Source organism: Neolamprologus brichardi, chromosome 10 (assembly GCF_056152115.1).
Source record: "Neolamprologus brichardi isolate AB-2024 chromosome 10, ASM5615211v1, whole genome shotgun sequence".
In the NCBI taxonomy this organism is placed as follows: domain Eukaryota; kingdom Metazoa; phylum Chordata; class Actinopteri; order Cichliformes; family Cichlidae; genus Neolamprologus; species Neolamprologus brichardi.
The window spans coordinates 3045832-3073359 of record NC_142113.1 but is presented as its reverse complement, the minus strand read 5'-3'; the positions used below and the strand labels follow the sequence as shown (position 1 = coordinate 3073359).

The window sequence follows — 27528 nt, the reverse complement described above, 5'->3', positions numbered from 1 at the left end:
GTTCTCTTCTACTCCCTCCATCTTCCTGTCTATGTTTTTGTTCGCTCCCGGATGTTTTGGGTCGTCGGAGGGATCCCTACCTGGGAAGTCGCGACCAGTGTTGGTCAAGTTACTTGAAAAAAGTAATCAGTAACTAATTACCGATTACTTCCCCCAAAAAGTAATCCTGTTACTTTACTGATTACTTATTTTCAAAAGTAATTAATTATTTAGTTACTTAGTTACTTTTTAAAAACACGATTTACAACCTGAATAGGTGATAAAGCGATAGATCTTTCAGCCCAATTCTACTTTTTCTGCATAATCATCATACAAAATGTAATCAAATGGAAAAGTCTCTTTTTAAAACTTGTTTTATTAGTTGTAACCTTTTAACTTTATGCATCAAGCAAAAATTAAATTATATGCAACATTCTCTGACTGGAAGAAATTTGTTTAACATTTAAACTTATTTTCTGCACATTCCAGCACATAAAATAAAATATTTTGTGTGTTTACACTCACTCTTTCAAATACATGCAAGTAAAACACAGCAGAAAATAAATAAAGTCAAAGACTAGCGGTCCTGTTGCTCTATTTTCACCTGTAAAGCAGGAGTGGGGTAGGCGGAGGTTTACCCTGGTGCAGCGGTCAGTGGAAGAATCCGCGAGTTTCTCTGTGAGTTTCCCATTACGTCGTAGCTACTCGGTGCTTGCTTGGAAGTTTAGGGGTTTTTTTCGCTTTAAAAAGAAGTTTTCTTCCCACGCACAACGGACACTAATGTTTTTGTCACTTTTTATGGAATCAAACTCAAAGTAAGGTCAGTACTTCCACGCTTTAAACGCTGCACGCTCATACTCTCTCTGCACTCGATATATGATCCATTGTTGATCTGCACACAGCTGTTGTCACAGTCGCACTCGCTTACGTCACTGTCATGAGACATTCTCGCAAAAAAATCACGGTTTTAGTAAAGCAGTAACGCAGCGTTCCTACAGGAAAGTAACGGTAATCTAATTACCGTTTTTGCAATAGTAATCCCTTACTTTACTCGTTACCTGAAAAAGGTAATCAGATTACAGTAACGTGTTACAAGTAATGCGTTACTGCCCATCTCTGGTCGCGACCGCTCGTCAGCTGTCACGAGCTCCAGCTGATGGGCCTCGTTAGTAGCGCCCTACTTAAGAGTGTTGCTGAGCTCCAGTCTGTGTGGGATTATACGGTGTGAAACTTGACAGTACAGCTGTTGAGTTATGCGGGATTTTAACCCTCGATATAGTGGATTGCCAATGTGTGTATGTGTTTGTGTATTGCCAGGAGCAGAGTGCGTTTTCTCCAACACGTTCTCACTCCCAAAGCGTAACATTTTACGCTAGGTGACAAATCGTCAACATATTACGTTTTCGGCTACCCACCACGTTCCTAAATGACGACCTCGGAAAAATGAGGAAAAATGAGAACCGTGTGGACTCAATCTACACATGTTCGCTCTTTTTCTTCAAATCACTTAGAAACACGCTATTTAACATCATTAAAGTCCTGGTTAAGCTCAGGAAAAAGGTTATGGTTAGGGCTAGGGATAAAGTTAGGTTTAGGGCTGGAATACAGGGCTGGAACGTCTATTTCGGCCATAATTATGGCCGAAATCCAGTGCAATGACGCTCCCGCGGTGGGTTAATTAACCCACCGCGTACCATAAGAACGCCGAAGGTCTCCTTTCGCGTTCCTCAGGAACGCCGCAGGACGTGACAAAACGTCGGCATGTTACACCTCGGGAGTGAGAACAGTCTCGTTTTCTCACGGGAGTGGAGTCACGGTGTGGGAAGAGGAGTTTTGGAGTTGCTTTTTCACCATTTGGACATTCTGCACTGTGTGGGATTCTGGGGAGGAATGACCACATGGTCCACAGTGCCTGGGACTGTACATTGTGTAATTAGGCTTAGCATATGTGACAGTACATGGCACAAAATGAACAAGAGGTTTCCATTTACTGAGTTAGTTTGATCAGCCTCAGAATCACAAAACAACCACAATGGACCAAAGTGCTGAAAAGAAGATTAAATACATAAAAACAGATACAAACGAAAACCACATAGAACTTTTTTGACTTTTTATATTTTTTTGTTAATAAGATTTCCTCCCTGCAGTCTGTCATTCCACCTCCACCTTTCAATCCCTGTGTTTCTCCCTCGTGCCAATCTGCCTTTAACCAGTTTGAGCTAATCTCTCTTTCTCAGCTGCATGAAACAGTCTGCAAGGTCAAGTCTACCAACTGTTCCACTGACGTTATCCCCTCTCGTCTTCTGAAGCAGGTCCTGGACTCAGTTGGACCTGTCCTTCTGGTCCTGATCAATGCCTGTCTCAGCTCTGGTTGTTTCCCAACACTTTTTAAGCATGCTGTTGTTCAACCTCTCCTCAAAAAGCCTAACCTGGACCCATCTATACTCTCTAACTATAGGCCCATCTCCAATCTGCCCTTTCTGTCCAAAGTACTGGAGCGAGTTGTCCTCAGGCAGCTCCAGTCATTTTTAGACAACAACAGTCTCTATGAGAAGTTTCAGTCTGGTTTTAGAGCTCGTCACAGCACTGAAACCGCCTTACTGAGAGTTTTTAATGATTTGCTTTTAACTGTAGATTCTGGTTGTGCTGCTGTCCTAGTAACCTTAGACCTGACAGCAGCCTTCGACACTGTTGATCACAACATACTGTTATCCCGCCTAGAACACTGTGTCGGTTTGAAAGGTACTGTCTTAAAGTTTTTCCAGTCCTACCTGGATAACAGGAGTTTTTCTGTCCCCCTCGGTGAACTGTCATCTCCCAGAGCTCCTTTAACTTGTGGTGTACCTCAGGGGTCCATTCTAGGCCCCCTGCTGTTTACTCTGTATTTGCTCCCTCTGGGCGATGTGCTGCGCAAACATAATGTGTCCTTCCACACCTTTGCTGATGACATTCAGATCTACCTCCCTCTGAGGTTAGACTGTAAGGACTCTTTGCAGCCGTTATTCTCCTGTCTGTCTGACATTAAGACTTGGATGGTTCTTAACTTCCTACATCTAAATGAAAGTAAAACTGAAGTCATTGTGTTTGGGCTTCCTAAAGACCCCAACCTTTCCTTTGATTTTATGGGACCCTTTTATGGGAACTTCCAAATGTACTTCCTCCATTAAGAGCCTCGGTGTTACTTTTGACAGTGCTTTTAAATTTGATAAACAAATCAGCTCCGTAGTAACTCCCTTTATGCTGGTTTAGATCGTTCCTGTCTGCATCGCCTCCAGCTGGTGCAGAACGCTGCTGCTCGCATGCTGACCGGTTCCAAAAAGAGAGACCACATCACTCCGGTCCTCTGCTCTCTCCACTGGCTCCCAGTTGCTTGTAGGATTGATTTTAAAATTTTACTGCTGGTTTTTAAGGTTCTTAACGGTACTGCACCTCCTTACCTGGCAGAGCTTCTTAGCATTTACCGCCCCAGGAGATCTTTGAGGTCAGAAGACCTGATGCTTTTAGATGTTCCCAGGTACAGATTAAAGACTAGGGGAGAGAGGGCTTTTGCTGTGGCTGCACCCAGACTGTGGAACAGTTTACCTCCTCACATCAGATTCTCCACAAGCCTAGGAACTTTTAAAACCGCTCTTAAAACTCACCTCTTCTCATTGGCTTTTAGCAAGGTTTAACTTACTGTATTAACTTATTGTTTTATCAGTGAGGTGTTTTATGTACTTGTGTTTTATTGTATTTTATATTTGTATTTTATTGTACAGCACTTTGGTCAGCCTTGGTTGTTTTTAAATGTGCTTTATAAATAAAATTGACTTGACTTGACTTGAAGAAGGATTAAAAAAACAAAAAACTTTATGAAAATAAATAAATAATAAAATAAAATCGCACATGGTGTCAAAGGCCAATAATCATCATAACAAAACCTGAAAGTTGTCCCTGAAATAATAACATACCATCCATTCATTCTCTAATCTTTTTCAGGGTTGCTTTATTTGCCAAACAGCTTCACAAAAGCTGGAGAATTTATTGCTGTACTATGTATATAATGTGCCTCTCAAGTCACGAGTAGAGAACTTGTTTTAGTTACAAGGAAATCATTTCTCTTTTAACACATAAACACAGTGTGGATGCTGAAGAGCTGCATCTGCATCACAGCAAAAATTGTAACAGTTCCATTACTGCATGCAAAAGTTGCAGTAGCAGCAGGGGGAGAGAACTTTTTAAAGCCAAGAAGTCAGTAGTAAACCAAAAAACTTACATTTAACTTACAAACTTACATAAAATCACACTTCATGCACAGCTCTCTCTCTCTCTCTGTACTTCAACAACAGTTTCCCGTCTAAAAATCTGTTTTCTGCATTATTCGCTTGCTTGTTACGCACAAGTCTACCGTTGTTTACAGCGCTGTCGGCCGCTGTTTTATTTTCCTTTCACTTACTTCCGAAGAGAAAACCTAATTTCTGCCATTCAATACTGAACAAATCTCAACTTTTTAAAATTATGCAAAATGCAAAACGCTCAGCTGTGTCTCTAATAAAACCGCTGTAACGTCAGAGGTAATGTTCATAAGTTGATTAATGGTTCTCTTTCGTTTTTGATGTACTGCAGAATATTTTTTTATAAAATCCCAGGCCAGGAAAATCACCTTCATGTTTTTCTGTGTTTTATCTTCAGCTACTTTGACACAAAGGCATCTGCTGTGACGCTCACACCTTTGATAAAGTCTTGCGTCTGTCAGCTTCCTTTTGATAGATACAAAAATATGTAAATGTACTGATCTGAATTATAATATTTCTGACTGTCAAAATTTCCCAGATTCAAATCTAATTGAATCGAATCAATCGAATTGAATTGAATCGAATCGAACTGAATCGAATCGTGGATCGAATCGATTCAGGACCTTGTGAATTGGAACTGAATCGATTCCAGAAATCAGTGACGATACCCAGCCCTAGTATTTACTACAATTACCAGTTTGTGTTGTTTTTCAAACTGGCCACTAGATGGCGCAACTACCTTTCTTAAGTCAAGTTGTTCTTACACTGGATACATAACGTGCCAGAGGTAAGCGATAACATTGACTGTGCTCTGTTTGGCTGTATTATCTGCAACAGCAATGTCTTTTTAACCTTTTGAAATTGGGGATTAAAGGATCAGTTTGCCTCTGATTATAAGAACTGCACTTTTCCCCTCTCTTAAATATTCTCTGCCTGAAGGTGGGAAACAAACATTTGTCTGTAATGATAAAACATGAATTAAACTTTATTATTTATATTAAGAGAAGAATGTAAAACTGGCCACATGAAGAGGGACTGTCCAGAAGGAATCTGAATGCATCGTGGTGCAGAAGACGTTTTGTTTTTCCAAGAATAGCATTAGAATCGCTTTAGGCTCCTCTTGTTTTTATTTATTTAGTCATTTCTTTTTGTGTTATTTTCAGATATTACAATATATGGAGAATAGTATGACAAAAAAGATGCTAGACAGATATCATTTTTAATGGCTAAAGCATTTGTAAATATTCACAAGGTAATCCATGTGTTTAAACAGACAGAATTCACCCACAGAGTTTAGTGGCCTCATGTTTGTGGGGTGCGGTTTAAGTGTAGTGTTGCTGGAAATGTATCATGTTTTTCCCCTGTGGGTGAACAGCTAGTCAGGATATGCTGCTCAGTAAAGGTAAGTTTCATCAAAACCGGGGGAAGGAGGGTGCAATGAGTGGTTAGCTTTATGCAGGATGTTTGTTTCCTCTAATTAGCTTGAAGTTGAACTTATCCTCACACCCTTTCAAAGTCAGTTTAAGGTTGTGAGTGTGTCATTTAGACATTATGTACCTCCACCGTGTCCTTCATGACCGTCATCTGTCTTTCTTTATTTTGCATTTCCCGACAGTGGGCACATTCATACAGAGTTAAATATTAACAGGGTCTGAAAGTCCTTTGTCCATTGCTTTTTTAAAGTCCACTTATTTAGACGTCACAAATTAAACTCAGGGAACTCTTTGCTTTGACACGACCAAGATTTACACTTAATGTAAGTGCATATATTACACCTTTTCACCCTATTTTTAATCTTCTTCATGTTATGGTTAGCAGAATATAGTAGAATCTTATTAGGCCCCAGAGTAAAGCTGTGAAGACTGGTAAGAGATGGAGCTTTGATTACCAAAACACGTGCCTTATGCAAAAGAAGCTAAGCTTGTATGAGATGCACAGGATTGTTACACCGATCTGCAAACCTCTCAGAAATATATATAGAGCACTGTCTTTCATCTGTACTGAAGTATGGTGCTTTTAATGGGGCTGGTATTGTATCAAAAGCATTGTTTGCATCTGTGTGGAGATTTGTGTATTTCAGTCTGTGTGTGCGTAGCAAAAGTTACATGTTAAACAAAAGAGAGAAAAGGTAAAACTGTATGATTGTAACTTATGATTTGTGTGTTGTTGTTGTTTTCTATAGAGATTTAATACTTTTGAACCATTCATACTCACAGAACAGACATGAACACACACACATACTGATTTCTCTACGCACACACAAATCTGATTACACGAACTGGAATATGTACATGTGAATTAAGATACTAAGATATGCCCATATTCTTTGCACCTGTCATTTTTTTACCCAGTTGTGTGTAAATCCACTTGAGCACCACATGCTGGGTGCGACACAGTGGGAAAGGGCGTGACTCTGGCTGTTGATTACATTCGAGGCGAGAAAGAAAATGAGACAGGGAGAGAGAAGCAAACGAGTGCGGTAACAGAGTCAGAGACCCGAAGGAAACTTTCAAGGTGAGAACTAGTAAATAATTCTAAGTAATTTAGCTGTCCTGGATCACATGATACCTTCATACCAAAGTAAGATGAGCAAGTATTTATTCAAAAATGTTCTCTCTTCAGTTTAAATCTTATTTGTGAATGACAGAAAAGTGTAAACGAGTATTTCTGTTTCATTTTAATATGTGTGTGTTATTTTTTAGCTTCTTATTGTGGGCCGAGCTGTCCAGTTTAATGAAAAAATACAAATCTGCAAAGATGTGTGAATGTTTTTATACCTGTGTGGCACCTAGCAACTAGTATTTAAATGTTTTTAAATTTTACACATCCCGTTTTTCAGGTTTCACAGAGTTCCTCTTCTTCAGGCAGTAAAACCAGTTTCACTATGTATAATAATCAGGTAAGGTCAGTTTCACAGTAGAAAGGTAACATTTCTGAAACACCTCAGGCGTTATTCTCAGGTTGTTATTTGACTAAACATACAAACAGGCTCGATCTCATATTTCAATTTTATAACTGAATCGAACAAACCGATGCTGATGAAAAGGTTACCTGAGTGACAGGTAGAGCAAATAAATTCATCTTTTTTTTTGTCTGTATATCTCCAGGTGAACGGTCCCATGTATGAAAACCAAGCGTTTAAACATGAAGAATATAGTCCTCCGTATTCTGTAACACAGCAGATCCCCAGCCATTCCTACATCAACCAGTATTATGCTTCAACACCCGGAATACCAGCTAATCCAAGGCAAACAAAAGGTACTGGAATATTTTATTTGACCAAGGTTGTCACTTGGCAAATATCCATCTGGAAATATGTATTGCACATTCACAGAATCATTAACTTATTTTTGTTCCACATTTTAAATCCACACATACTAATTTAACCTAAATAATTAAAATTGTTTCCCTGATCTAATGAATACAGTTTCAATAGTTTTTTGTAGAGACACAAGACAACGTGGCTAAAATAGTTTTAAACTGTTGTTGTCTAAAAGTTGGCAGGCAAAAAAGCCGTGGCGACTGTTACACCAACTGATGAATTTATTGATTAACTGATTTTTAAAGTCGATAAACTTGAAGAGTTTTACAGTGTTTCCACAAGTTAAATATTGTGCAAATTTTAAAATGCAGCATAAAATAGGTAACTGTAACTTTCTCTTAACCACTAGATACTCACAAATTCAGAACGTAGACACTGAACTATCCAGACACAACTTTCAGAATATGACTGCAATCATAGAGAGTTGCAAACTATGAAAGATATACAAAACAAAACAATAAAACACACAGTGGAGTTATACTTTTGCATAAAGTTTACTTATATAGTGCAATGCAGAAACTCTTCATATTAATTGAAATGTTTTCATTTCATAAGCTCAATAAAAAGAAACTCTAAATATTAAAGTTAGAAGATGTTAAAAGCAAAAGAAAAGAAAAAGTAAATGATGTGTTTATTTACTTCAAGCTAGCTATGTTTATGACTCTTCTTTGGTAGAGGTTTATTGCTTCTTGTTGACTGTTTTATGGTTTACATTACTATAATATCACAATTGTCATCTGTCGTCACAGTGACTGTTTAGATTTCTAAAACATGGGCAAACTCAGTGCAGTTGTGTCTTGTTTGTGACTGTGCATTAATGATTGGGATAGTTATACATTTATACAGCTGCAAATCACAACAACAGTCACCTCAAGGTGCTTTATATTGTAAGGTAGACCCTACAATAACACATACAGAGAAAAACCAACAATTATATGACCTCCTATGAGCAAGCACTTTGGCGACAGTGGGAAGGAAAAACTCCCTTTTAACAGGAAGAAACCTCCAGCAGAACCAGGCTCAGGGAGGGGCGGGGCCATCTGCTGCGACCGGTTGGGGAGAGAGAAGGAAGACAGGATAAAGACATGCTGTGGAAGAGAGACAGAGATTAATACCAAGTATTATTCAGTGCAGAGAGGTCTATTAATACATAGTGAGTGAGAAAGGTGACTGGAAAGGAAAAACTCAATGCATCATGGGAATCCCCCGGCAGCCTACGTCTATTGGAGCATAACTAAGGGAGGATTCAGGGTCACCTGGTCCAGCCCTAACTATATGCTTTATCAAAAAGGAAAGTTTGAAGCCTAATCTTAAAAGTAGAGATAGTGTCTGTCTCCCAAATCAACAGTTTTTCCATGAATTTTTACAAATTGATACAGGATTGTCTTTTTTTTTTTATCTTGGCCTTCAGGAAGAAAGAAATGTCACTGGACGTACATCCTGGGTGCATTTCTGTGTGTGACTGTTATCCTGGCAGTGCTCGGACTCTTGCTGTGGTACTTCCGTGAGTTGATTTGGAGACTGTGCAGCTGCATAAAATTATTTTTATAATTTAAGTATTGTAATGTGGCATGATTCTGCATGCTCTTGTATATATATGAGGTTCACAGTAGTAAACGCATGTGCTCACAGTATACTACCAGTGTCTACTGGGGAAGTCGTGTGGAAAAGGTGGGATGTGTCTGAGCCATACCCAGTGGTGTGATGGAATCATTGACTGTCCATATGAAGAGGATGAATCTCAGTGCTGTAAGGCATTCAAATCAGTGTCTCAGTCTTCCACACAGTTATTTAGTAGGGGTGCAACGATACACAAAATTCACGGTTCGGTTCGGTTCGATACTTTGGTGTCACGGTTCGATATTTTTTCGATACACAAAAAAATGTTGATGCCTTTTTATTAATTTGTTATTTATTAAACTTTCACGGCACATTCTGCACCACCTCTCTGTGCGTTCATCATTTGTTTGAAGCCAGCTCACCTCCTGCAACCACTTTTCCGAGAATACGCGCTTCTTTTGTGGTTCGGACTCCTGACATTTCTTTGGAGGTGGAGGAACACCAAAGTAATTGCTTAAAGGAGCTTCTTCAAGATCTTTAAGAGTTCTAAACAAATGTCTGTCCTCCTCCTGAAAATCTTATGTATGCAAACACGCGTTGCAACTTCTTATCCTGTGCGTCTTTTATTTTGACAGCGAATGCGCACCTGCGGACCACTAATGTGTAGACCTGGTTATTTAGCTCGTCATATTGCAGCCACAGAAATTCTTTTGTCCATGAAACCATAAAGCTGCACTTTCTTTTTGCCTTATAGTCTGATTTGTCATAACTTTTCCGTTTTTTGGTAAGCTTTTCTTTGGCTGTCACGTCTTCACCCTGACCTGTCTTATTTGGCTCAGCAGAACTAAAATATATATCCTGCTGCTTTTACACACGCACTTACATAACGCTCAGCGATTCTCTGCGCGATCAACCTCTCACATGTTTAAGCTTGCTGCGGGAGATTTCACTTGTCATGTTTGCATAGTAAGCTAACGATTGATAAGACGATGTCAGAGGAATTGGTGCGCAAATTATCATCACTCACCAATCAGTGCTGTCGCTCTCTATACACAGTTCGCGCGATTGCAAAGTGAAAGCAAAAAACAAGCGCAAATTCAAACGCGATTTCAATATGTCACATATTGACAGTGGCTCACCGATGCCAATGACATAATTACCCAGCTACATTTCCGAAAGAATGCAAAAGCATTGACATATATTTTTCCTTCCTACGATAGGCCGACGAGCAGAGCAGGGCAGCCCGACTGGAAAAATCGCTAGCCCCGGGACGTCGGGCTAGCGATTTTGCAAGCCCTGTATCTGATTGAGGAATCACTCATCTTTGGAAAAGAGAGTTTATTACAGAGAAATGTCTCTTTCCAAAATAAAAGCTATACTATACGCTTCTTCTGGGCTATATTCTCAGCAGCATATTAAACATATCAGGTCCCCATAAGGAGAATCATGTGCTAACGGCTGTCTAAATGACTCGGGTAACGTTTGTATGCGTGCTTGTTGTTTTTGTCTGCTTCCACTTGTCTTTGCACTAGGATGCTATCGGGTAAATGTGTAGTCATATTCGTTGTGTTCCCACTAGTGCTGTCAGCCTTAATCTGAAATGAGGTTAACGCCACAACACGGCAAATCTCTGTTAACGAGCTACTGCGGATTGCCCCGTGTGTGGGGCTGGACAGCGTCAACACATTAACGAGCTAACTGCGCTAACACAATAGTTCCCACTCATGTAATGAGCATTGCGTGGCACATCTGACATACTGTTTTACTTTAGTCCATGACACGCTTACCTTCAGGGTCATACGTCACATGATAACCAAAATAGTTCCAGACACCAGATCTGAATGAGGGTGGGGGAGGTTCAATTTGCCATGTTGCAACAAGCTTAACTTCTGTCTAGCTAGCTTGCCCTGCGCTCAGTGAATCTGTGTTCGACTACTCCGCCTAGGCTGCAGTGTCGAGCGCAGATCCACTGAGCGCTCAACACAGACAGCACCGTCAGAAGGAAAGTTGATAAAATAAATTAAAAATTTAGTATTGTTCGATACATATGCGTACCGAACCGAAAGCACTGTATCGAACGGTTCAATATCGATACGAGTATCGTTGCACCCCTATTATTTAGTGTACGAATCTATTTTTTAATAGACTTGATGTTTCACAGTTCGCCTCCAAGGGGCCAACTCCATGCTGGAGAGTTATTCATCAAGCAGCCAGACCTGGATGCCCGTGTGTGCTGACAACTGGGATGATAACTATGGAAGAACTGTGTGCAGACAGATTGGTTACAGCAGGTGCTCATTGTCCTTTCCCACTGACACACTTTTGCAATGTGTGGTGTAAAAAGCTCATATTACACGACTCATGATTTGCATTGCTACTGGAACTTGAATAATTTCCAAACTAACACTGTGTGCGTCACATTACTGTAACTCCTCCTTTGACAAAAATGATAAGAATCATTTTGTAATTTTACACCTGGTGGCCAGTGTTTGTTTTTTTTAGCTGCACAGAGCTACTGCTTACCTGTGGAAACAATGGATGTACTTAGTTTTTTCACCCACTGAGACAACAACTAATATTCTTCTGAAATGACAAATGTGCAGTATTGATTAGTACATATTTTTCAAAGTTCTAACTCAGAGGGAATGTCCTTGCGTGACATGCATGAATGTGTGAGTACAGTCTGCTGGTCTCATTTCCCTGTCACACCTGCCTCTTTGTCCCACAGAGATGATTATTTTGCCTACAGCCAAACCAGTGCAGGTTCTTTGGCCTCCAATGGATATATGAGGCTGGAGTCCGGAAGTAATAGTGGCTCACTAATACAGTCACAGCTCACTCACAGGTATAAACAACCACATATCACTGAGTGATCACTTCATACCAACACGTTCTCACTCCCAAAGCGTCACATTTTAGGCTAGGTGACAAATCGTCAACATATTACGTTTTCGGCTACCCACCACGTTCCTAAATGACGACCTCGGAAAAATGAGGAAATATGAGAACCGTATGGACTCAATCTACACATGTTCGCTCTTTTTCTTCAAATCGCTTAGAAACACGCTATTTCACATCATTAAAGTCCTGGTTAAGGTCAGGAAAAAGGTTATGGTTAGGGCTAGGGATAAGGTTAGGTTTAGGGCTGGAATACAGGGCTGGAACGTCTATTACCGGAGCGTCATTGCACTGGATTTCGGCCATAACCCGCCGCGTACCATAAGAACGCCGAAGGTCTCCTTTCCCGTTCCTCAGGAACGCCGTGGGACGTGACAAAACGTCGGCATGTTACGCCTCGGGAGTGAGAACGGGCTCTTCATACACACCACAGCATTTATAAAATGTGCCGTTTTTTTCATCCTTTCACTTTGCAGCTTACTGTGCGCCTCCAAAGCTGTCACGCTTCAGTGTATTGGTAAGCTACTGTGTTCACTGTGACATACGTGAAATAATAATGTAAATCCCCAAAACTTGATTCTATTTATCTGGACGTCGTGTTTCAGTGAAGAAGCGTTTCGTCACTTGGATGAGTGATGAACAATCAAGTTTTGGGGATTTCCTTACTTGGATGATTGATCATACATCAATGTAATCACTTAGTCTGTCCATTTGTCTGGTGCTACAGTGTTCAAAAGCTTGAAAGTCAGCAAAAGTAACATTGAGCTCCTCGGTCCTCAGAATGTGGCAGGAGTTCAGCAGCTCCGAGCAGTCGTATTGTTGGTGGCACAGAGGCTGTAAATGGAGCCTGGCCATGGCAGGTCAGCCTCCAGGTTTCAGGTCGACACAGCTGCGGAGGCTCCATTATCAGCCGATACTGGATCCTGTCTGCTGCACACTGCTTTAAATAGTGAGCGCTTCTATTCTCTACTTTCTTTCACCCGAACATGTCATTGTGCTGTGAAACAATAGCAAAAACATAATCTCTTTGACGGAAGTAACCCTGATTCAAAGAACTACCTGTGTGTGTCATATTTACAGTTTAATGACTTAGGTGTGCCTTCAAAGACAAAGTACACAGGATATATGGGAATTTTACTTTATTGCAATATATTTATTCACATGTTGGTAGAAAGGTTACTGTGTCACTGATAGCAGTGAAGCACGCGACGTGTTCTGCAAGTTCAGTAGGTTTGTCTCTTTTTCGACAACAGGTTCACTTAGGCTACGTTCACACTGCAGGTCTTGATGCTCAATTCCGATTTTTTGATCAAATCCGATTTTTTTGTCTGCTTGTTCAAACTACAAATAAAATGCGACAGCAAACGCGCTCTAGTGTGAACGCTCAAAGCCCGCATGCGCAAAAGAAGACGTCACACACAACGCGCTCTGTTTAGACCCAGAGCAACAGTATTGTTTGACTGATGGTCCTTAATATAAAGACTTCGGACTTCACGTTTCCCAATTTTTGCTTTAAGTTATTTTGTTATTTACATAATAATGTAAATAACCCAATAATGATCCTTATTGCTGTTTTAGAGGAGCGCTGCTTCAAAGGATAGTTGCAGATTTCTGTCAGAATCTGCAGATTATACAGTACAAATAAAATGTTCACGTTTCTCCAACGTTGTCTTCCCAACGGTTTCACTGACATCTACACCGGATGGCCAGGAAGCGTTCACAATGTCTTCTCCGGCGCTGATAATTGGCGTCTGTCTTGTGTCTGTGACGTAAAAGACGGATTTAATGCGACATGACCGTTCACACAGCAGTGGCTTTCTAAAACATCGGATATGTATCGGATTCAGTACCAAGTGACCCAGATCGGATTTGAAAATATCGGATTTGCGCCGTTCACACTGTCACACCATGATCGGATATGGGTCGCATAGGGTCAGAAAAATCGGATTTGATGCGCTTTCGCCTGCAGTGTGAACGTAGCCTTTCTGTGTTTATCCCATATAAGACATTAACATTAACTATCCTATTTGAAGCAGGCATAAGGTTTGGCCACACAGCTTTGACAACCATACATTCAATTAGATGATAAAACTGTGTAAGACTGGAACTGCCAAATCGTTATCATACAGTGTCCTCAATTTCTCAGTGAGAGCCTCCTTTACTTTTTATGTCGAGTCCTCCACTCAAGTGGAGGATCCATAATGGATCAATAGTGACCTCGTGTTCATCTTTTATCTACAGTGTTATCCACTTTTGACTAATATTTAATAAATCCACCATGCCCATTTCACCTCGTCTTTTCCTTGGCAGTTCCTCTTCTCCTTCCTCGTGGAGGGTACACTATGGGGACGTGAACTTGGAAAACATGTTTAACAGCAGAGTTCAGAAAATCATCAGCCATAAAGATTTTGACACAAGAACGAATAATTATGACATTGCTCTCCTAAAGCTTGATACACCTCTGACTTTTAACTGTAAGTACTTGGAAGTTAATTTCAATGATTCTGTGATTATGTTATTGCAAATCCAGCACTCTAAGGTGATACATGCTTATGCCTCAGATAAAGTTCGGCCGGTGTGTCTCCCCAATGTTGACCTGAACCTTTCTGCTAATCGTCAAGCATGGATCACAGGATGGGGAGCATTGCAGTCAACAGGTGAGGCAAAACCATAACTGAATATGTCAAACCTTCAGCCTTTGGCAACAGCCTTTACCATAACACCCAAAATGTAATTCAATGGTATTTATTTACACCATTTTTATAGCACCAAATGTTTAAAATTGTAAGGAAAATACTCTACAATAATGCAACAATGGAACAATCACATGGCCCCCTGTAAGCAAGCACTTTGGTAACGCGTTACTTGTAACGCGTTACTGTAATCCGATTACTTTTTTCAAGTAACGAGTAAAGTAAGGGATTACTATTGCAAAAACGGTAATTAGATTACTGTTACTTTCCCGTAGGAACGCTGCGTTACTGCGTTACTAAAACCGTGATTTTTTGCGAGAATGTCTCATGACAGTGACGTAAGCGAGTGCGACGTTCGTGACAACAGCTGTGTGCAGATCAACAATGGATCATATATCGAGTGCGGAGAGAGTATGAGCGTGCAGCGTTTAAAGCGTGGAAGTACTGACCTTACTTTGAGTTTGATTCCATAAAAAGTGACAAAAACATTAGTGTCCGTTGTGCGTGGGAAGAAAACTTCTTTTTACAGCGAAAAAAACCCCTAAACTTCCAAACAAGCACCGAGTAGCTACGACGTAATGGGAAACTCACAGAGAAACTCGCGGATTCTTCCACTGACCGCAGCACACCTGCACCAGGGTAAACCTCCGCCTACCCCACTCCTGCTTTACAGGTGAAAATAGAGCAACAGGACCGCTAGTCTTTGACTTTATTTATTTTCTGCTGTGTTTTACTTGCATCTATTTGAAAGACTGAGTGTAAACACACACAAAAAAATAATTATTTTATGTGCTGGAATGTGCAGAAAATAGGTTTAAATATTAAACAAATTTCTTCCAGTCAGAGAATATAATATAATATAATTAAATGTTTGCTTGATGCATAAAGTTAAAAGGTTAAAACTAATAAAACAAGTTTTAAAAAGAGACTTTTCCATTTGATTACATTTTGTATGATGATTATGCAGAAAAAGTAGAATTGGGCTGAAAGATCTATCGCTTTATCACCTATTCAGGTTGTAAATCGTGTTTTTAAAAAGTAACTAAGTAACTAAGTAATTAATTACTTTTGAAAATAAGTAATCAGTAAAGTAACTGGATTACTTTTGGGGGGAAGTAATCAGTAATTAGTTACTGATTACTTTTTTCAAGTAACTTGACCAACACTGTTGGTGACAGTGGGAAGTAAAAACTCCCTTTTAACAGGAAGAAACCTCCAACAAACTCATGTTCAGGGAGGGGCGGGGCCATCTGCTATGACCAGACCAAGCAGAGGACTTAAATACACGGAACGGCAATGAGGAAAGTGGAAACACATGGGGAACACAGCTGATACAAAGTGACGCCACGGGGGAAGCAAAACTAAACACACCAAACATGGACCGTGAGACTATCAAAGTAAAACAGGAAACACTGAGACATAGACTGACACATGAGCATGTGTCAACATGACAGGAGGCAAGGCAGATGAGAGAGGGGATGAAAGAGCACAAGTAAGAGAGACATGACGGCTGGGGAGACATGGAACGACACAGGAAGGGGAGACGAGGCATCTCGACAAGGCAACATGGAAACTAAACATAGCAGCTAAAAAGGAAAACCAAAATTCTGCACACAAAGAAACCACAAAACACCATTAATTCCAATAGGTTGGCTCAAATGACCCACGTCACTGGAAATTAGTTGATTCCAGTCCTGGCCAATTGATCGATGCATTTCTAATTGTAAGTTCTTAATCATGTAACACTGACCAGCATTTTCAAAAAAAGCAGACACTGTTTAGACTGTTACAATATGTGAATGAATGTCATTGACTGATTAACATCTGTTTCATTAACTTCAGTTAAATTTATTCAAGCTGTTTTTAGCAATACCAGAAATATGGAGTCAGTATTAGGATAAAGTAAAAAAGTGAAAAAGTAAAACAGTTATGCATGTCCTGTCCATGTTAAACAAGACTTGTTAATGACTGTTAAACTAGTAACTGTGATATCCTCAGCTAATAGGAACATAAATGGATATTAAATAAAGCCAGTGAGCAGAACAGACTCTTTCCAACTGAGAATGAAAATAAATACATATAAATACAATAAAAACTACTACCGCTGTTTTGGATTTTTGTTACTTGTTATTAACAATATACATTGTAGAATAGAATAGAATAGAATAGAATAATCCTTTAATTGTCCCACAAGGGGAAATTTGGTTGTAACAAAAAGACACATATACAAACAAACAGTACGCAGGACACAGAACAGAAACATACACAATTTTTCTTACATATTTACATTAAGGACAATAGTTACTATATACAGAGAGTACTGTACAGTTATTAAATTAAATAAAAATAACTACAGATAAGAGGCAAACCAGGTTGTAGTGCAAATTGGTTAATTAACTTATTGCAGTTACAGCATTGTATTGTATTGTATCTTTATTTATTTCAGACATATACAGAAAAAAAAAACAATATATACACAAGTACACATACTTGCATTTACAAATATGAATATATATGTAAATACACACACGTATGTGCTCAGATAAAACAAAAAAAGAAAATAAATAAATAAAACAGAGTCTAAATTACGTGAAATAACAATTACTAGGTCTGAAATGGAGTAGGAAGAAGTATAACATACTAATTAATCCCTACCCCATGCTCAACATTCTATTGAATCCCACTATTCACCTAATTCCCATCATCACTTACCCCACACAATAAACAAGGAGAACATGTATAAACATAGCTACAGTGATAGATATAATTTAGATACAATTTAGCATAGTTATATATACAATGGGTGATCAACTTTATCAGTTTCATATTCTTCCAAAATCAGTTTTCGAAACATCTTTATAAACTGACTAATGCTTGAACATTGCTGTAGGTCCACAGTAAAACTGTTCCACAGTTTTACCCCATAAATAGTAACACAAAAGGTTTTAACCTTTGTCCGTGCTTTAAGAGTCTTCAGATTTAATTTTCCCCTCAATTCATAGTCCCCTTCTCTGTCAAAAAACATCCTCTGTACATTTCCTGGTAACATATTGTATCTGGCTTTGTACATAATTTTTGCAGTTTTATATTTTATAAGATCCATAAACTTCAGAATTTTTAATTCAAGAACATGATGTTAGTGTGGTCTCTAAATCCTGCTTTAGTAATAATCCTGATTGCTTTTTTCTGAGTTTTACATAGTGGTTGAAGTGAAGTTTTGTATGTATTTCCCCAGATTTCCACACAGTATTCTAAATATGGCAATATAAGTGAACAGTAAAGTACCCGGAGTGATTTGGAAGGCAAAAAATGTTTAACTTTACTCAGTACAGGGATGCTTCTTGACAGTTTAACTTGTATATGCTTTATGTGAGGTTTCCAGCAGATTTTGTTATCTATTATCACACCCAGAAAATTTGTAAGCATCTGTTTGTTGTGAGCAGTTCTGATTGTACAGTCTGACAGCTGCAGGGAGGAAGGACCTGCGGAAACGCTCCTCCGTGCATCGAGGATGTAGCAGTCTGTCACTGAAGCAGCTCTGCAGTTCAGCAACATTTACATGCATGTGGTGGGAGACTCTGTCCATCAGAGATGTTATTTTATTTATATTAATTGTGTTTATGGCCTTGGATTTGGGATTACCGTGCTAGTGACAGCTTCAGGCTTCTCAGAATGAAAAAAAAGTATTCAGACCTGAGTGGGTCTATTCCAGCAGCTGTCAATGTAGTTTGTGTCCACGTTGACACAAACACAAGAACACAAGACAAATTTAGGGGTTGAATACTTTTTCACAGCACTGTCTAATATAAACTACGTTGAGTGAGAAACCTGTAACTTTTAATTTTTCATCGTCGATTATTTCAGATGGGACTTAGCAAGCACTGCCTTTCATGTTTGTCTGAGTTAACAGTGTGAATAATCCTTTTTCCAGGGCCAACCCCCAAAAAAATGAATCAAGCCAAGGTGACCATTTACAGCAGGGCCACTTGTAATGCACCTGAAGTATTAAATGGTGAAGTCACCAAGACCATGTTCTGTGCAGGTAACCTGCAGGGAGGAGTTGACTCCTGTCAGGTCAGTCTGATCTCCCCGTCACACACTCTGAGATGTAGCGATACGTGTACAACCTGAGATAAGTCTGTGGTTCTGTGTGCTGCAGGGTGACAGTGGAGGTCCCCTGGTCGTGAAAGAAGGAGATCGATGGTGGCTGGCAGGAGCTACGAGCTTTGGTTATGGATGTGCTTTGAAGAACAAGCCAGGAGTCTACGCCAATGTACCATTCCTTATTGACTGGATATACGAAAACATACAGGTACGCATGCAATGGGAGGAGAATAGAGAATAAAGTCCTTTGAAACTATCTGTTGATTAATCAGTGGTGTCAAAAGTTTATCCTGTATTTTCTCTGCCACATCAAATATTTATATTTGTAAGTTTAGCTAGAAAGTCATAGCAGTGCTTTATTTGTGCGTACTGTGCTCTTCTGTTTACTTTGACATGACATTGGATGTTTGACTGTTTTTCATGTTGTGTAAAATTATGTTCTCTGATACATAATTTGGTGATTAATAATCATCTAAGAGAACAAAAGAGAATCTGCTCTTCCCCCTAAATCTGATCATACTTTTTTTCTTTACCTCCATAGAATAACTGAGACGTCGGTGAATTTGTGAAAGGAACTACTTGAGTTACTTGCAAAACAAAAATCAAGCAACAAAATAATTGATCGGCATTTTTATATTCTTGTTTATAGCATGCACTGAATTTCTTGCATTTGCACAAAATAAAGCTATTATTTGGTCCAATAAAACTAATTTTCAGCAAAGAGTTGTTTTTTTGTAAATTCACATTGTGTGATAGACACTACAGGAAAATGTAGCTTTGCTTTTCTTACTTCTGCCTGGCTAACAAAGCTTGCTATGCCTGATACAAGGAAATGAATTCATACATGTGCCTTTTAGCTCCCACCTCAACTAAGTATGATGTCATTGAAGTGGAACAGCAAGGTCAAAGCCAGGAAATCTAATTTTAACTGTGTCACATAAATGTAATAAATTCCACTAGAGTTGTATCTCATAACTGTTTCAAAATAAAATATGACCAATGTCAAATGTTCTGAAATAAGTTGTACTTTAAGTTGAAAATTGTGTTCTGTGTGTGCGCTGTGGATGACAGCTTTGCTCACATTTCCTCACTGTTTCCACACATTATCAGAACAATCAGCCAGGAATTCAGTTCTGCCCAGTAATAAGTGACAAATCAGTTAACTAATGGTAGTTAATGTTTTATGGTATATTACTGTCACATGTTCTAAGGCGCTTGTCTACAGACAGGTTTTTTTTCAGCTACTAGCTGTTATTTTCCATTTCACTGTCTTAGCTTTGATATTTTATATAATGTTTTTTTCCCAAGTCCTGTACTAAAGAGTAGTTTCACAATAATGTGTGCATTACTGTGAGACAAGTGTTTAAAATACATAGAATAAAAAAATGCTGTATGAGAATGTTATTGTGGATAATAGGTCATTGTACTCGGCGCTGAAAAGCTTAGAAATATGGTATCTAACCAGATTCTTACTCTGGATGGCATTACCTTGGCCTCCAGTAACACTGTGAGGAACCTTGGAGTCATTTTTGACCAGGACATGTCCTTCAACGCACATATTAAACAAATATGTAAGACTGCGTTCTTCCATTTGCGCAACATCTCTAAAATTAGAAATATCCTGTCTCAGAGTGACGCTGAAAAACTAGTTCATGCATTTATTACTTCCAGGCTGGACGACTGTAATTCATTATTATCAGTAAGTCCAAAAAACTCACTGAAAAGCCTTCAGTTAATCCAAATGCTGCAGCAAGAGTCCTGACAGGGACTAGAAAGAGAGAGCAGATTTCACCTGTTTTGGCTTCCTGTTAAATCCAGAATTCAAAATCCTGCTCCTCACATACAAGGTCTTAAATAATCAGACCACATCTTATCTTAATGACCTTGTAGTACCATATCACCCTATTAAAGCACTTCGCTCTCACACTGCAGGCCTACTTGTTGTTCCTAGAGTATTTAAAAGTAGAATGGGAGGCAGAGCCTTCAGTTTTCAGGCCCCTCTTCTGTGGAACCAGCTTCCAGTTTGGATTCAGGAGACAGACACTATCTCTACTTTTAAGATTAGGCTTAAAACTTTCCTTTTTGCTAAAGCATATAGTTAGGGCTGGACCAGGTGACCCTGAATCCTCCCTTAGTTATGCTGCAATAGATGTAGGCTGCCGGGGGATTCCCATGATGCATTGAGTTTTTCCTTTCCAGTCACCTTTCTCACTCACTATGTGTTAACAGACCTCTCTGCATTGAATCATATCTGTTATTAACCTCTGTCTCTCTTCCACAGCATGTCTTTATCCTGTCTTCCTTCTCTCACCCCAACCAATCACAGCAGATGGCCCCGCCCCTCCCTGAGCCTGGTTCTGCTGGAGGGTTCTTCCTGTTAAAAGGGAGTTTTTCCTTCCCACTGTCGCCAAAGTGCTTGCTCATAGGGGGTCATATGATTGTTGGGTTTTTCTCTGTATCTATGAAGCGCCTTGAGGCGACTTTTGTTGTGATTTGGCACTATATAAATAAAATTGAATTGAATTGAATTGAATAATAGCTTAAAGCAGTGTTCATTAAGACTAGCAAAGTTTAAATAAATACTAGTGTTTTTCCACTTGAATAAAAGAGTGAATGAGGCTCTCGCTCCATTCTGATGTACTTCCAACCTTCAGATCAAATTCTTACTTATTCTTTAATTGCTTCTTTTCTCTTTGCAAATGTGTAGGAGCTGCTTAAATGCACACATTACTTGCTGTCGACCTTTTAGGAAGACTAGTACTTTTACTAGCCTGATGACTTATCTACTAGTTTTTTGAATTACTTTACCAAATGCAACTGGTATATGACTGGTTTACGCAGACCCCAGTTCAATCAGACCCAATTTAAAATGTCAATAAATAAATAGCAACGATGATACAGAATGCAATGGTTCATAAATGCATATTTTATTCACAACAGAGCATAGAAAATGTATCAGATGTGTTTAGACTTGTCTTGAAAAAGTTGGGAGGGGTGCAAGAAGAGAATGAGCGGTACTGGCCACGTTTCAGTAACATGATCGGGTTTAAAAAGAGCATCTCGGAGAGGCAGGGTTTCTCACGCTTATAAAGATAGGCAGAGGTTCAACAATCTGCAAAAAACTGTCTATAAAATGTGAATAAATTTCAGAATAAAGACTTTGAATATCTTTTTATCTACTGTACATAACCATAGCCCATAACCTGGCGAAAGATTTTAGGAATTTGGGACAAAGTTTCCATGATCTTTGGGCCCTCAGGTGGCAGTGCATTAAAGACGTGATTCCTGATGCCTGAATCAGTTCACCATGCCATCCACTAATGCAGGTCTCTAGCATGCAAAGAAGGAGTCATGTGATCCAGAGACACCAGGTCCTCACCTGGGCTGAAGCAAAGTGAAACTGAAGAGATACTTGTTATCTGCATCTTGTTATCAGGACTCAAAATGCTTACTGATGGTATGGGGTGCAGAATTACCTATTGAACTAGCAGCTTGCACATCTGGAAAGTCACCATCAGTGCTGAAACATATATACGGGTTTTAGAGCAACACATCCAGATGATGTCTTTTTTTAAGGGAATTGTTTGCATATTTCAATAAGACAATGCTGAACCATATCTCACACCTCTTACAACATCATGGCTTCATAGAAGAGTCTGGCTGCTTAACTGCCTGGCCTACAGTCCAGAACCTCTCACCTACTGAAAACATTTGGCACATCATAAAACAAGACATAAAACAAAGGAGACCCGAGACTGTTGAGCAGCTAGAATTCTACATCAGACAAAAAAACAAAGAACAAACAAACTCGTCTCCTAAATGTAACTGGTCTCTTGAGTTCCCAGATGTTTCTCCACTGTTGATGCTGAGATAATGCTGCACATGGCCCTGTCTCAACTTTTAAATTGAAATAAGATACGAATGAGATTGGCAAAATATTGCATTCTGTTTTTATTTATGTTACAACCCAAGTTTTTTGGAATTGTGATTGTTAATTTTTTTTTTCCATTTTTGTGTTACCGATGTCGTCTTGTTTTAAAGACTTACTGCCCGTAAGAAAGTTATAATTACTGTGAAACTGTGCATTATTGCAACGTTGATCATGTTTGTTGATGGTATTACCAGTAAACAGTCAATGATGAGTCATTTACTGACAAGCAGCCTTTTAAAAAAGGTGTGTCACTACATACAAGGCAAATTTCCTGTTTCCTGTTTCCTGATCCTTCCTGGAACCTGTTTGTTTCCTTCACCTGATGTTTTGCGAAACTCTGTGTGACATTTCTGAAATAGTTTTTCAGTAGTTTAGATATTTAGAAGGGTTTGTTTAAAAATGGACATGTTTTAACATAAAATCACTCATCATTTCTTCTGATGAGTGATTTTATGTTAAAACTATTGCAAATCTATTTTCAGCATTATATTCTACTAAGTATGACATGTGATTATAATTATATTGATCGATTGTTACATAATAGCTTATTTGTTATATATCATTACATCTTTCATGTTGAAATTACAAGCAGAATTCAGTGTCAGTAAAAACAGCACAACTAAAGATCCCCAAACAAACACAGTTAATGTGGGCTATAGCGCCCTCTCCTGGCAGCCACAGCCACACTCACATATGTCACTCTACATCTTTTTGCGCTCTTTTAATACGATTCTTTTTATTTCTGTTCCAAATTCCAAAAGAAATACTCACCACATTCCCTCCTGCGTGTCACATTAAATTATTGCTTGATCTTTACCAGCTAGATCGTTTTTTCTTTGTACCTCATATTTGAAATTATAATGACATGCTCTAAAAGACAGATTCAACACTTTGAATCAACTTCAGATATTACAGCTGTTTAATTTGTTATGAAATAATGAAGGGAACAGGAACTGTTTTCCAGTCAATTATCCAGTTAATTTAGAGTATATGAAAATAAGGGACTATTAGACATAAATTACTGTAATTCTAATTAATGCAAATGCATTTCACAAATTTCTCTTTACTGGTGCACAGAGGCAAATTAAACTATTATTATTTTTTTTTTAATTAAAAAAAAATATATAATAAGCAAAGTGTCCATGTACAACAATTAATGACACAGTGTAAACATTTTGTCATTAATGCTCTGATATAACAATAATGATTCAGAAAATGTTCCAGTTCTAGTGATCACAGAGGAGAAGTCAATCACAGATGGGTTTAAGTTCATATATCTGCCGGCAGACATTTAGATTTAGAAGGAATTAATATTCTTGTGACTTGTGTGGATTAACAGTAGCAATCTGTCACTACATTTAACAGTGTGCATACACTAAAGTTTCATATCTAATATAAATGTCAACAATACATGTAAATACATTTTTATATATCTGGAATATATGTGGTTTATCAAGTTTATCAATTTTTTTTTAAAGATTACTTTAGAAAGACTCCATAATACTGTTTCAAGGCGAGAGAGCTGCGGCGCACATTTACACACCTGAGCTAACAGCTGGCACGATCTGAGGAGAAACAGTTTTCTGTTTGTCCACATCGCAGCATGGCCAGTTTTCATACGCAGATTTCCACACAGGTTCTTCCTCAGGTTCCCAGAGTCACCTTCATCATCAGTTATTTATTTGTATACTGTGGAAAAGGTTGACATGGGAAGTCAAATGTCTTTTAGCCCCTTTCAGGTTCATTAGTTATAATATTTTCAAGTACAAACTCATGCAGTCGTGTCATTAGCTGACGATTTAGATGAACTGTCAGTTTATTACAGTTTATTATGAGCTAAGATAAGATGAGATAAGATAAAACTTTATTAATCCCTCGGGTGGGTTCCTCTGGGAAATTCGGTAGCTAATGAGTATATCAACTGATATGAGAACTTCTAGTGGTGTTTTCCCATCATTTATGTTGATTTATTGTAGGCTCGTACTAATAAAATGTGAGCACTATTTTCATCAACAGTGGTTAGTACAAAAGATACCAGTAGCAATGAAATGCTTTTTTAATGTGCAGAAAACTGCGTTTGTGTCTCAACTTGTACTGGACGAAATCTGAGTGCATCAGAACTGAAGGATCGTTTTGTTTTGTTTTGGGGTTTGTTTGGTTTTTTTGTATTGATGAATGGATACTACAGATCCATTCATTTATGTTGGTAGCATTTTTATGTTTTCCATGTTGTAGCTACTGTTACCAACTTTAATCAACGACGTATGTTGAATGAGATGATCACACACTTTAAACAAAAATCACGTGATTTTTCAGGTGTATAAATGTGACATTTCATAAATGGGAAATGCGTAACCAATTATTAAATCTATAAAAACTGAGTTAAGTGCCTTTTACACTGCGCGTGCCTATGGTCACGTGTTACGTTACCAGTAACTCCAGCAGGTGTCAGTGTGGATCGAGCAGAGGCTGTGAAAGGGGGAGAAAAACTGTTCTCAAACTACAAGATTTTCAGGTAAGGGCTGACTTTGCGCTTTTAGTTTTCTCTCCTTTGCTAAAGGTTGCCTCAGTTTTCCTGCCTTTTATCTTTGTTTGCCGGTGTTCTGACAAACCATCCTACTTTGGCAAAACGTCCTACCGTAAGTAGTTTATGCACATTTCTGCTGTCACAGAGTAACTCCAGCACCAATTTAAGTAGGTATGACGGTTTGCCACTTAACTTTGCCCATCAGAGTGTGCTTGTAGCTCATATGCATACAGCCAGGATGGTTTGCCACTTCATTTTACCCGTTAAAGTATGCTTGTAGGTAACATTCACAAAGGTAGGTTGGTTTGGCAGTTAATTTTACCGCTCAGAGTATTTTTCTGGCTAATATTCACAAAGGTAGGACAATTTGCCACTGAATTTCGTGTTGTGCGCATGCGCAGAAACAACGGGTAGGATGGTTTGCCAGGTAGGATGGATTCCCAGAACACCGGTATAAGTGATGTTTAAAACGTTTTGTAATAAAAATGTAGCATGCTAGCAAATAATACAAGTCCCGCCTCCACAGATTCACAGTAAAGGAGCAAAAGCTCATTATTAATAAAGTAAAGCCAGAACAGTTCAGTATAAACATACATTTATTTCTGCTGCTATCATATGTGCAGTCTTTTTTTCTTTTCTTTTTTTAAACTTCAGCAGATGGTAGGGGTTTTTAATACCTCTCCTTGCTTCTCTTCTTTCTCGAGTTTCTGCTGCCCGAGGTATTCACTAAGCATGTGGTCAGTTGTGGCTGTCTTCCCGATGTACTCATGGACCTTTGTTGTTTCATCCTGGACAGTGGTGCTGACACTCACTAGTCCTCGGCCTCCTTCCTTGTGCTTAGCGAACAGTCTCAGGGGGCTGGACTTGGGGTGAAACCCTCCATTCTTGGAGCTTTCTTGCCTTGATGTTAGTGGCTTCTATGGCAGTTTATTATCCCAGCAGGGTATATGATGACTGTCAGGGTGTAGGTGATGATTGCCTACATCTTGTTCTTCTCAGCGGACTCCTCAGGACTTTTCTTACTCTCTGCGGTTGAGGCTTTCCTAGTCAGGAAAAAAGCAGAGAATTCATTTTTCCTCTTTAATCTATTTATAACAGAATTGCTTTTTAAATATCCCACTTTTGACGTTCACATAAACACAAATACATATACAGTAAGAACCAGAGTATGATATTATATCTCGTTATATCAGTCAAATAACTACATACATTCTCTATGAAATTTTCTCCTGTTACAGAACTGCAGGTATGATTTAATGTTCTAAAATTTGTATAAATGCCAGACATTTGTTGATCAAAGTACAGTGAAAACTGGTGTAAAATTCAAGCAAAACATGAAACTGTAAACAGAGTGTTTCATTCAAGGTTAGAGCGACTGTTGTCCACTTATCTACCACCATCTGCTGGTACAAGGCAACATGACAGGTCCATTCATGGTGGGAACTCTGAAATTGGTTTATATTTGTTATTAGAATCAATCATACACTGGACACTGTGGGTTTACTGGTGAATGAAGGGAAATGTTCAACTTTCTCTGGTTATAAGTAGTAGCTAAATAAATACGTAACATTAAATAAAAACATGGAACTCGATGCACTGTCAATAACGAACATATTCACTGGTTTATCCTGGGCTTTGATCTCCTTCCATCAGCTTGGCTGTATAATCACTGATCATGGAGGTTGGCTCACTGGTTGGCATATGCTCAATCCCAGAGCCTGCATCTGCTACCTGTTTGTACCAATTAACAGGCCCATGATACTGCACTGACACCTCTTCAACGGGTTAACAGATGCCACAATTAGCTACTCATTTGAATAGCTGCCTGCTTAGCGTGAGGACCCTTGTTGCATCATCTCCAACTGTGGGGACCGCCTTTCATCTATTTGCCTTTTTTTCTTGTTGCCTCTCAAATGAGGCGTGGGAAGGCCAGGGAACCCCAGTGTGTTGAGCAGTCTTTTTATTATATCCCTAAATTAGCTCTCCAGTCCCACTGCTCCAGCTGATGGTGACACACTGCTGGATGGCAAAATTCACTGCGTACAGTATATTATAGATGGATGGGCGGATTTTCAAATGCTCATATTTGTGGTACTTGTGACAAACAAGTGCCCAGCTCAGAAAATGTTATTTATTGTTCCAGGAAACTTCAGAGTACAGCTGATCATGACCTATTCTCCTGAGCATTAGGGGTGAGGAATGAGTTGAAGTTTAGAACTACGCTGAAATTGTCCAATAAT

The 27528-nt window shown here is 39.0% G+C and overlaps 1 protein-coding gene across 1 annotated transcript; it reads left to right on the top strand.

Annotated features, from left to right (window-relative positions):
- The first annotated feature begins 5944 nt into the window (after nt 1-5944).
- On the top strand, nt 5945-19823 carry tmprss2 (transmembrane serine protease 2). Its single transcript, XM_087847070.1, has 15 exons — nt 5945-6009; nt 6605-6767; nt 7093-7152; nt 7361-7511; nt 8987-9079; nt 9208-9324; nt 11297-11426; nt 11864-11980; nt 12510-12550; nt 12814-12982; nt 14344-14507; nt 14595-14690; nt 18658-18800; nt 18886-19038; nt 19372-19823. Exons 3-15 carry the CDS (start codon nt 7138-7140, stop codon nt 19378-19380), a joined length of 1398 nt encoding a protein of 465 aa, XP_087703196.1. The 5' UTR covers nt 5945-6009; nt 6605-6767; nt 7093-7137; the 3' UTR covers nt 19381-19823.
- The last annotated feature ends 7705 nt before the right edge of the window (nt 19824-27528 follow it).